The following is a 12,858-nucleotide window of genomic DNA, read 5'->3' as shown; positions in this document are numbered from 1 at the left end:
CCTGGACATCAACAAAAATGATATCCCAATTAGGATCTTTAGCATCAAACGGGCTGAATCCCTAGACGACTTCAGCCACCTCCAGGAACTAACGCACCACCCTCTGCTGATAGAGGGCGAATCCCTCCTGTTAGGAGTTGATAGCGTAGTTGTCCAACTCGTTCTAATGAGCCTTCGAAGCTCTATAATCTGAGATGCCCTCTTCCTTCGCCTGAGCAATCCTCACCTTGGCCCCATCAAGCTCTCTCCTCAGCACATCTCGGGCCACATTCAGATCGTGGACGCAGCTCTTCAACTTATGGACAGTATCGTCCATCTCCTTGATGCCACACTGTAGCTCAGCCAACTCCGCATTCAGCTAGACATTCTCTATCTCTCACGACTCGTAAAGCTGAACTCACCGCCATGGCTTGATGAATAGTCGTGCTCTCCAAGAAGTTGCTGGTGTGACTATTGACTTCCCTCCTGATGTCGGAGAGCATCACATCCTGGGAACGTTGCTCGGCCACCCCTTCTAGTCTGTCTCTGGGGTGTCCTCCGACCGGACCGACCACTGTGGCATGTACACATCAGTCAAACCCTCAGCAGTAGCGCACCATAGAGCATCCCTCTACGATGACGACCACCCGAGCTGAGCCATGGCCTCCTTGGAGTCGACCACCATAACCTCTTTCGTCGACCTCAGCCTCTTCCCTTGCCGAGGTGTGCCTTCTACCAAGTTCCATTGAATCTCTTTGGCCTCGGGCTGCATACTTGAAGTCCTAGCCGCTTGTGCCTTCCTTGTAATCACGACCTTCATACGCTGAGCTCTCTCTTCAACACCAACCATGTTCGAGTCTACACAATTCATCACAGTTAGAGAAGCTAAAAAAAAAAAACAAAAAAAAGCAAAGAAAGACCGCACAACCCATAGACCGGACTGAGATTGATCGACCGAAGAGCACATAAACCCATCCATGGTCAACAATCGGGGCGATGTATAATCCCCGATGTGCACTAGCACTATCTTCCTCACAACAACTATCTCCTCCTTTGATAGCTCAGTTTGGAAGGACCCTTATCGTTGGTCCTTGGAACATACAGGGCAAAGGAGAGTGGACAACCTTCTTGGCACTTCACAAAGAAAAAACCCTCTTTCTAATGCTAAATGAAAGAGGGAGCCCTAACAAGCACCTTGGTGTTCGACCCGGCCGACAAGTAGTAGCACCCCTGCTTATGCTTCTTCAAGTTGAGGAAATACCTAAACGTAGGGTAATCTTTATGTCCTTGAGAGTTCAGTAGCAGAGCAGCCCAACCAGGTACTGAAACGAGTTCACCATCAGCTGAATGGACAAGACTCGATACCACTTCAAGACGACCACTACCCCGAGATCTAAAGGGAACCTAAGGCCGGCTATCAAACTATGGACATACACAAATCTCCCCAGGACGAGCCGAATTGGTCCTCTCCAAAATCCTAGGACACCTCAGCTCATAGTCCTTAGGAAGCTGAGGCAAACCGCTCTTCAGACTCCACATTGGCCTCGGCCACCTTGTTGGCACCAATCTCTCGGACCTCAGCCTCACCCTCATCATCGACCTCAACCACATTGGTGTCAGTCTCCGACATCCTAACCTTGGTTGCCTCGCATCGAGGACTACCCTCACTATCATTCCCCAAGGTGTACCTAGTGAAAAGGGAAGACAAGGAAGACAAAGAGAAAGACATCTTACCGAAGAAAAAAAAGTTTGGGACACCTGAGATATCAATCAAGGGACGTTAGCTGAACTCCAAGGAACCAACCCTTCTCAAATGACAAAGGGAAATGGCTCGCCTACCCCCTTTTTGTAAAGGCAACCAACGGATCAAATTAAACCAGATCAATGGCGCCAATTCGACCTTGCAATTCACACGTGTATAGCCTTAGGAAAATGAAACGACGCATCTACCAACCCGTCCTAAAAATGGCATGAGCGTTGAACCAGCTAGTTTGCCTAGCAAACTGGCCTTACTCTAGGCTAGTCAACTCGAGGAAGATTGGACCCAATAGATCTCTCTATAGTGATTGGCACTGTTGTTTAGATTCAACAAAGTTCCCAAAAAAAAAGGGACCGTACAACATCAAAAGTACCCCCTTTGGTTCCAATAGGACACGAATTGGTTTGAATTTGATGGCTCCCTAATTCTTTGGTTTGTGCTCATAATTATGGTTTGTGCTTGAATTGGAAAATTGGATTCCTTTTGACAATGTTACGATGCTCATAATTCTTTGGTTTGTGCTTGAATTGGAAAATTGGATTCCTTCTAACAATTATTAGTTGCAGAATTTCAAAGTCATTTTCCGGACAAGGATTGGTTCTTAAAAGATATATTCTTTTAATAGAGGTGTAAATCGTGTCCCCACCTGACCCGAATTTGGGCCAGCCTGATACAACGGCATGCGAATCATGCCAGGCCTGACATGATGGTCTAGGCCTTGTTGGGCCTGGGGTTCCAGATTCATGGGCTGGCACGGCACGGTATAACTGTGTATGCCATGCCGCTCACAGCCCATGTGCCAATACTGCCCAATTTGCGCTGGTCAATGGATCACTCATCGATTCAACGATTTTTGAACAAAGATCAGGTTTGGGGTAAAACAGAATCAATTGCCTGAACAATTTTTAGGCTGAATGGTCTGATCCTTTGAATCAATGGCGGTTCAAAAACATTATTTCCTATTAAATCAGTATTTTCAACTTGAAAAAGAGACATGGATGGGATATGGAACCCAAGATCCCAATCCCCCAACAAACAACAAGTATACAATTAGATGGGGCTCATCTCGACATGCTTCCAAGTTTTGTTCATATCTTCCCTGGCATTAATTGCAGCATTGATTGCTTGCTAGAAACATTATGAAAGCATATAGGAAGATATCTTGTGGTAGCAATGGTGAACTACAATACACTAAATTTTGTACACTTGGGGCCGTAAACATTGTGACCATGATCTTAATTTGCAACATTTACTATTTAATTACAAAATACAAGCATGGAGTGTTGGGATCTGCTGCCAACAACATACATTCTAACACCCTACCATCAGCATGATTGACACTGCACATCTCACCATTAGACTGGGATCCATCATAAAAGGGAGGCCCGCCATGTATGGGATGCATGGTGTCAAATAATATTGCATGGTAGGGTGTTGGAACGTGTTTTATTGGTGAAATCGGATCTAGTAGGCACAATATAATAAACACCTTCAATGAGCACTTGATAAACATTCTAACAAGTGTCAATCATGGTTAATCTTTTTCAAGGGTAGGCTGGAGATATATTAAGAGACGGGTGTAAAAAAAATTCTAAATGATCATTGAACAAACTTACAACTTTGTGCCTACAGCTCAGTTTGGAAGGAGTATAAATACAAATATGTAGAGTACAAACCTTATATTTTGCATTATTTTGAATGTATTTGCACTGTACATATTTGTATTTGTACTCCTTCCAAACTGAGCTTATCTGATTAGGACAGTTTGTTGGCAGGAGATCCGGGCTCAAGTATAGGGGTGCCATCAAATTGAAGGGATTTTTGGAATGTATTCCCCTTCAGAAATCTTTTTTGCAGCCCCCTCCTATTAACCACATTCTACATGTGAATTTGGCATCAATTCACGGGCAGTATTCAGAACACCCCTCGGTGTAATTAAGATTTCTTAGGGGTGGACTGAATCATAAAAATCCTTAATTTGAATTAGATTTAATCATAAAAATCCTTAATTTGAATTAGATTTAATCTGTGAACTTTACGTACGTTAAATTAGGAATATTGGTTTAGAAATAGAGTGGATATGCAAGGAAATAAAATGAGATACACAATTGATAGATGCATTTCAAAAAGAGAGAAAGAAAAACCCGTGGATGTATTCATGGAACACAGCTCACAATCACACTAGTACAATTTCTGCTTGGCAAAGGAAATTATGTACATCCATGAAGCAAGAGGGTACTAACTATGCATAAATAAAGGGATTTAAAAACATAAGAGATAAAAGAATTTAAAAGAGGCGAACTTGATCAGGAAGAAACCAGAAGTAGATGAGGATTTGCTAATATTAGGCGAGGAAGAAACCACAAATATGTGGGGATTTGCATTTATATTCTTTTCAAACTATGTTTTATAAAGAGTACAGATACAAATATATACGTACAGTGCAAATGTATACAAAACACAATGTTTTGCACTCTATACTATATATTTGTATTTGTACTTCCAAACTGAACCTAAATGAAAGTGATAAATACTTTTTAATTAACACTTTGTATTAAAAGGGAAAAGTAAAACACTCTAACAAGCATTAGATCCTGCTGCTTCAAGTAATTTCATTCAAATAATAACAACGGAAATTTAGATTTCAGTCCACCTGACGGATTTTATTGGGCTTCTGGGTTTTATTTATCAATAACTCCACCACCTATGATTCATTGCCCCCTCCCCCACCTCCCCCGAAATTTGATTCATTTCTGACGCTAATAAGTCCCAAACTTTTTCACTAAAAGACAAATCGTCCCACTCATCAGTCTTGTCAAAGTTATCCCACTGATAAGGGTTCCCACCCTCTATAGTTGGTTGCACTTGAACTGAAGGTCCACATCTTTCTGACCCACGGATAATGGGGCAGGTGGTGTCCATATGATCACTTTCATCTAAGACACTCTTCCACCATTGCATGAGATCGTCTGTAGGCGGTGGAAGATCAGGAGTTGTCTCGTTAGGCATTTCTCCTGATCGATTATTTGTGCCCACAGTTGTAGAATTATCAGAGGCCGCCTTGCTAAGAATTTCTCCTCCTGATTGGCTCGTAACGCCCTCACTGGTGGAATTATCAGCCAATGGTCTGAACCATCGAGAGCTTTTTGACAAAGTACGAGGCTGAGGCCTGATAGCTTTGAACTTCTCAACTGTGCTGTACTTCGCTTTCTCTTCTTTTTTTGGGGCAAGCTTATTCTTGCTCAACCGCGTTTTGCAATAATTCTTTATGCCGTTCGCTGTTCTTCCGGGAAGTCTGCCGGCAATTAACGACCATCTGTGAAAAGAAAGAATTAGTTCCCAAGTAAAGTTCCATCAGCCTAGTCTCTAAGCGGACTCTTTCGGTGCCATTTCAACAGTACTAGTGCAACTTGAACCAGTAGCAATTATTGGCCTATAATATAATCTTTGCATTTTCAATATTGGACTTTCTAGCAAGGCTTTCTGTTGATTGTACCCCGGTTCAGTTTAACAATGAACATGTGTTGGGTCAGAGTGCAAAACTAAACTTTGCATTGCATCAATTACCACAATGTTTGTGTCTACATATTTGTATTTGCACTCTTCTGGAACGTTTGTGAACTTCTTAAATGGCTGTAAAGAATGTTGGGTTGACTTACTGTACCCCAAATATTGCGATTAATCATTAACATTTTTACCCACTAAAATACAAAGCCAATAAATCATTCAACTCAGCCGCTTCATCCATAACCAAATAGCCCCCTAAACTTACCTACCTACCTACCTCTCTCTCTCTCTCTCTCTCTATCTATCTTTATCATATTCTTAGGCCCTGCTTGGATGCCTACTACGATGGGATAATTTCATTTTCCTTTTGCAGCTTTTCCATTAGAATGAATATATGTTAAGAATTCCTTGATATGTAAAGAAGAACCAGAATGAATAATTTGATTTCATGTAACATTCAAACAAAACACCCTGCATTAAACGACTTTGGAATTACCTGTTCCCTAAGAGCTTATGAAACCTGATAATCAGATCAACTTCATCTGAACTGAACTCCCCTCTTTTGATACCCGGCCGGAGATAGTTCAACCATCTAAGCCTACAGCTCTTTCGACATCTATTCAGCCCTGAAAATGCAATAACAATAACAATCAAGAAAGGTTGAAGAAAGAAGAAACAAAGAAATATATATCGATCATCAGATAAACCATGGACGAAGAACAAATAAACAGTGTAGGTAGGTAAGTACCTGCTCTAAGAGGAACCTTACACCACTTGCCTTCTCCATACCTCTCAATGCATTTCCTTAGAAGCATATCTTCTTCTTCAGTCCATGCACCTTTTCTCAAACCCAAACCACCATCCATAACTTTAGAAGATCATGTCATGTTCTACAACTTGCAATGCCATCAAAGCCATTTATTTATATTCTCGTTTGGATACTTCCAGGCTTACAAACTCAGCTACGTGCACAAAGCTCAATCACATGTGATCAGGAATAATGCCTACATTTAGCTTCTCTGTTTCTAATAATTAAAAACATAAATAAGTACTTATTATTATATTATTAAGTATCAACTACCAGTCATAACCTTCTCCACTTATCTCCCTAGCTTCAGCTAGATTAAACCCACATGAGGAAAATACTTGGTTGAGCAAAGAATAAAAAGTGAGGAGGTATGGCTTCTCTGTTTCTAATTAATTGCATGGACATTTTAGCCAGGGTATCTGTATGCCAAATGCAAATTGTCCATCAAAAGATATCTTTGATTTTAAGAACAAAGATTTTAAAAAATAAAGGGATAAGTACTCTCAACTCAGCTCAGATTAGGGTAGCCCCCCAAGGATTCATATCCTGTAAGGTGGGGCTAAAGAATTCTGAGTTGGGCTGATCAGTCATTGTCTCATAAAAAGGGGGAAAATTCCACTTTAGTATCCTGAACTTTGGGGGTAATGTCAAGTCAGTACCCAAACATTCAAACGTGTCACTGCAGTACTTAAACTTTTAAAAAGTGTCAAGTTGGTCCCTGCAGTTAACCAACCAATCGTTTATCTGTTGGAAATGCCAAAACTATCCTTCAAAAGAAGATATTGTTCATTGTCTTCTACCTTGAGACTAAACCATTTATATACCTTGGAAGAAAAAGAGAGCAAAAACATGAAATATGATAGAGGGAAACAATAACGGAATGTAAAGAAATAACTAGACAAGAATTTGTTTCAGATCTAAAGGTAGAAGACAATGACTTCATTAGTCTAGAATCTCAAACATGTCAACTTATTCAGTCTCAAGGTAGAAGACAATGAAGTGTCTTCTTTTGAAGGATAGTTTTCACATTTTCAACAGATAACTAACAATCTGTTAATGATAGGGACCAACTTAATTGATACTTTTTGAAAGTTTATGTGCTACAGTGACACATTTGAAAGTTTGGGTACTAACTTAACACTGCCTCCAAAAGTGAAATTTTTCCAAAACAAAAAAAAAAGAAAAGTCAACAACTTGATCAGAGGTGAAGATGTATCTGTCACCTTCATATCTCGTTTTGGTAACTTTGTTCTTCATAAAGTAAAAATTGATTACTAACAGTATTTGGTAACCAGAATGAAAGAATTCGATGTTGTTCATTATGTTGTGCAACAATGAAGCTTGAGGTAGAAAAATTATCAATTTCATGGTGTAGTGATGGAGCCCATGTATATAAATTCTGTAGTTACAAAATTAAGCAATAGAGTGATATTCAGTTTCCATAGACAACCTTGCAAAGATAAATTGTTTAGTAGAGTTCTACGAAATTTACTTGGGTGAAGAAATAAAGCATAACTGGTGCTCAAATTTTCTATCATCTATGCTGGAATGAGATTTCATTCCCAAGGAACAGGACAAACAAGATTATTTTCCTTAAGGTGTACCCATCATGGCTCTTGCCTCCCAACACATTCACTTAGATATACTATTAATGCATGGTTTCTCAACTGTCATGTGATTCCAACAAGGCCAAGTCATTGGCAAGGGACCGGACTAGACAATATCTCTGAATTCTAATTATTGAATAAGGCCAACAAATACATGCAAAAACTGATAAGGAGTGGGATTCGTTTGGAAGCTGCCTACAAGATTAAGAAGTAATGCCAGTCTAAAGCATGCTTCCAATGATTAGAAATAGGGTTGATAGTCAATTGGTGATTTTTATCTGTTATTTGTTGATGAGGGGTGATTTGGCCCAATCTAGTAAATAAAGGACATGTGGACACGACCTGCTAGTAGGATGACAATTCAACAAGAAGAGCCTTGTTAGCAGTTCGGGAGCCGGGGATTTCAGGCACCTCGACACCAAGGTCACACGTAATCAACTCCAAAAACTTCTTAGCGGATTTTGAATCTCCTAGGATCACGCCGCATAACGGCAGGCCTTATCATCTCCCCACTTGGATCGGGCAGTAACGATAGACTTCATTGACTGGTACGTTAATCTCCTTCTAAAGCAGAACAGATCCCATCCACAAGGGCCAAGGATCTCAAAGCCATTTCGTGAGACCCACGGCAACTCAACTATATAAGGACGTCAACCCCTCCATGACCTAGGTATGCACGATTAAGTGCATTCTAGCTCTCCTATTTCTCAAACTCTCAGCTCGTGTATTACTATTACTGACTTAAGCATCGAAGCGACCCCGCCGGGTTAGCCACCCCGAGTTCTCTAATTCCTCATTTTCTTTGTAGTTCGAGTGACCTACTTGGCAACAGATGTCCGAGCTGCCTTACAGCTAGGAGCATCCATATAGCACATCATCAATTGGCGTCGTCTGTGGAAAAACAATCGAAAGGTCATTTCAATCCCAGCCTAAATCTCAACCTCATTTTCACTCTCAATGGCATGTTCCAGCAATACCGGATAGGGTCTCGACATGAGCGTCACCGGGGGGCAAGAGCAACAAACAACCATCAATTGGCGCCGTCTGTGGGAAGGAGCTGGTGGAGCGCGAGGAGACTCTCAAAAGAGAGAACGAGAACCTCGAGGGGTTGGTGAAGGAGTAGACTGACATTCTGCTTGGGGAAATAGAGGAGACCGAACTTTGGAGTCAAGATACTCCGAGCTGAGGTGTCACCACTCGAGGGGGTGGCCACTTGAGTGTGCTAGGGCTCGGAAGACGTGATCTCCTCGGGAAGGTGGGGTAGAGAAGCTTTACCTTGGTCCTCCTCGACCAAGTTGATGACTGGTGGCTGCTCGGCAATTGGAGGATGCTTGGGGACGGCGGTGCCGTTGTTGGAAGTAGTGGTGCCTTCATGGAGACGAGCCTTTTTGGAGGCCCTCTTCTTTTTCCCCTTCTTCATGCTCCCGAAGAGTTCGTCAGCAGGGATGTCAGCCATGGAAGCTGCAAAAGGTGACGAATAGGGTAAGTCAAAAGATCGAAATAAAACATTACGAAGAAAGCAAGTACAACAATTGTGATGATGACCTACCAAGAGGACTTAGCCCGACTTGTACGAGCTTTTCTTCAGTCACGAAGTTCTCAAACTTCAGCTCGAGCTTCACCCAAGATCGGACTTCCTCCTATGTATTTTGGTCCAATCTGACACCGGGGTCCTGGATAGCAAGCCTCCAGTGAGTTGGAAACGGCCACCTTGCAGTGTTACGGACTACAAAATAACGCCTCTTCCAGGCCGGGACTTTGTTTGGGAGCTCGTACAACAGTTTGTACCTAGGGCGAGGAGACATATAATAGCTTCGCCTATGCTCGGGGAGAACACAGGCTGAATTTTTCTTTATGGATAAGATCGAGGAAAAGGTGTCGAGGTCTAAGGGTCGGTTATAATCATGGAAAAGGGAGATGGTACCTACAATGTTACGAATCGAGTTGGGATGGAGCTGGTCTATGGCGAAGTCGAAGAATTTGACGATCTTGACTATGAAGGGATGAAGTGGGAAACGCAGCCCGGCTACGAGCTGCTCCTCGAAGACCACGATCTCGTTATGGTCGTCATCCCAAGGAAAATTGCCCAAGGGAATAAGAGCCTATCCGTTGTCATTAAAGATGGGCTGAAGTTGTTCGGCAACCAACCCCGACGCGAAGTGGAGGCCAACCTGCCGGAAGCCTTGCGTTCTTGCCGAGGTGAGTTCGCCTCGGATGGGTTGGAGTCCACATCCTGTGTTGAGGTACCCACATCGAGAGGATGAGACTCCGCGGCCTGCACCGAGGTGCCCACCTCGGCCCCAGTAGACTTGCCACTCCCATCTAAAAGGCTATCTAAACTAACATTAGACATGCTATGCTAAAGGAATATGACAATGAAATTGGAAGCAAGGGAAAGCGAACTCACCAAGAAGATCGAAGAAAGCAGGACGACCTCGGACGTGGGGATAGTTGACACCGAGCTGAGAGACATGGACGTGATCTCAAGAAACTCAATTACGCGGTTTGTGGCGAGGAAAATGGGCCCTTCAGCCCCTATTTATAGCCACCATATCCGAGGTTCAACGGCCAAGATAAGCATGATCCGACAACTCCTATGAAAACCGGCTGCATGCCACCTGAGGTTGAAATAAGTTGAGCATGTGTTTTGACGTCTGCGGAGTTTATAAACGGTGTGACATCCGCACGTACCTGATATGCGATATGGGTCATCTCCTGGTCGAGCCAAATGGTTGTATAGGTCCGACCAAAGAACCTCCCTCTGCACCACCTAGACATCGTGCCAAATCCACATGGGCTCGTCATGAACTCCCCAAGCCGGGTCAGGACCCCTGGCACGAGGAGTGCGGGGCAATTGATGAGGGGTGATTTGGCCCGACCTAGTAAGTAAAGGACATGTGGACACGACTTGCCAGCAAGATGACAACTCAGCAAGGAGAGCCGTGTTAGTAGTTCGAGAGCTAGGGAGTACCTCGGCACCAAAGCCACTTTGGTACCCGAGTACCGAAGTGACACGTAATCGACTCCAGAAGCTTCTCAGCAGATTCTGAATCTCCCGGGATCACGCCGCATAATGGCAGGCCTTATCCTCTCCCCGCCCAGATTGCGCGATAATGATAGACTTCATTGAATGGTACGTTACTCTCGTTCTAAAGCAGAACGGATCCCATCCACACAGGCCGAGGATCCCTGAGCCGTTTTGTGAGACCCATGGTAGCTCAACTATATAAGGACATCAACCCCACAGGACCCAGGTACATGTGATGAAGTGCATTGTAGCTCTCCTATTTCTCAAACTCTCAGCTCGCGTATTACTATTACTGACTTAAGCATCAGAGCGACCCCGCTGGGTTAGCTACCCCAGGTTCTCTAATTCCTCATTTTCTTTGCAGTTCGAGTGACCTAGATGGCAATAGATGTCCGAACTGCCTTATAGCTAGAAGCATCCAAATCACGCACCATCACCCATCAACGGTGATCTTTCAGTGGCAAGAACTACTATTGGCCATTAATATGGTTTCCCAAGTGTCTTGTGGTTCCAATAAGGCCAAGTCATTGGATAAGGCCAGCAAACACATGTAGAAAACTGATTTTCATCTATCCACAATATAACACTAGTCTTTTAAGGGAAGGACTTGAATGGGTTGGTCTGAGAGAGAGAGAATGTGAAAAGATAAGGTTAGGAAGTTGTGATATAAAACAAACATACTTGTGGGGTCTCTAGATATTGACAACCAAGTACAATGATACTAATCGTTTTGGGTAAATTATTTAAACTCCCCTTGTGTTTTATGACAAATGCTTTAAACTCCTTTGTACTTTGACATCTCCAAATTTTTCCCTTCAGATTTAAAAGAACTTATACAAATAGATCCCTTTAGTTAATTTGACATTAAGGCTCAGTTCGGAAAGAATACAAATACAAATATGTAGAGTGCAAAACCTTGCATTTTGTATGTATTTACACTTTACATATTTGTATTTATACTCCTTCCAAACTAAGCCTAAATTAATTAGAAACTAGCTAGCTGAAAATAATGATGCTGCATAGATGTGACAATAGTGTTTATCCGTGGAAATGCCCCTAAAATGTCTCTTACAAATTAAAAAGCTTGGTTTTGCAAATAACAAAGGAAAGTGGAGTTTAAGCAACGTAAACTTGGAGAGGCAAGTGGGATTTCTTTCTTTGGTACAATAGAAGGATAAAGTTGCATCTCCTTCAAATATGGTATTTTTCTGCCCATAAGAGTAATTTCATTGTCCCATCTCTGTCAAATTGACGACGGAATAGGTCTACTTATTGTATAACTTCTCTGAAGTATGCACAAGAAAGAAATTTTTGGAAGTGTGGGTGGGGAAGGTTAAAAGCATGTTGCAGAAATAGGGAAATTTTAATTTACCCTAATAATTTTAAAGCTCAAACCAAACACGGGATCTTTTGGGATAGGGGAAGTAGGGAAAATGGATTCAATGGTCCTTAAAAATGGAAAATTTTCTCTTCTGAATTGATAATTGGATGACTAACGGACAAATAATCACTATAAGAAAAACGAGCTAGCCTGGCGCTTTACTAAACCACCGGCTTAGCCTTTTAAACCGCCAGCATAGATGTGAGCCGGCGGTTCAGTGGCTGCTTTCTATTGTTGTGTCGCCCTAAGTCATGGACGCCAGTGTAGAATACAATGACCGCCGTCCTAGGGACCTGGTCCAACCATACATTTGCTGGCGGTTTTTAGAGAACCATCGGCTTATATAATGCACAGTGGTAGCCCAAACCGCTAGGACAGGCGGCCTTGACCACTGGCTTAGATTCATTTGTTACTTCCATAAACTGCCACCGTAGCTAAATTTTATAATCAAATCCGACAGTCTTAACCACCAGCTTAGACTAAATTTTCATCTAATTAAATCGCTGCCATTAATGTTTTATTTCGTCAAAGGTGGTGGTTTGGACCACTGTCGTAAACGTTATATAAACCGCCGGTTTAATTATAATGATTTGCCAAAGAGGCAGTTTGTTTGACCACCGGCTTAGGTTTTTAATTTTTTTTTTTTTAAATAAGAATTCCAGTTGACACCTACTGAAACATAAAGCATAAAATTAATAAAACAAATGCATGATTTTTTAATAAAACAGTATTTCTTTAATTATGAAACTAAAGCCTGAAACATCAAATCAAATGATTCTTGGAATTTAC

General features: G+C 42.1%; 1 protein-coding gene across 1 annotated transcript; it reads right to left on the bottom strand.

Moving 5' to 3' along the window:
- Window positions 1-3,940: 3,940 nt before the first annotated feature.
- Window positions 3,941-6,152, bottom strand: LOC104610008 (transcription factor MYB1-like). The gene is made up of 3 exons (XM_010276459.2): window positions 5,994-6,152; window positions 5,742-5,871; window positions 3,941-5,054 (listed from the first exon to the last, which is right to left on the bottom strand). The coding sequence occupies exons 1-3, from the start codon at window positions 6,109-6,111 to the stop codon at window positions 4,427-4,429; spliced, it is 876 nt and encodes a 291-aa protein (XP_010274761.2). The 5' UTR covers window positions 6,112-6,152; the 3' UTR covers window positions 3,941-4,426.
- Between the last annotated feature and the right edge of the window lie 6,706 nt (window positions 6,153-12,858).

This window comes from Nelumbo nucifera, chromosome 4 (genome assembly GCF_055504915.1).
Source record: "Nelumbo nucifera cultivar China Antique chromosome 4, China Antique-T2T, whole genome shotgun sequence".
NCBI classification, from domain to species: domain Eukaryota; kingdom Viridiplantae; phylum Streptophyta; class Magnoliopsida; order Proteales; family Nelumbonaceae; genus Nelumbo; species Nelumbo nucifera.
This window is presented reverse-complemented; position numbering and strand designations above follow the sequence as displayed.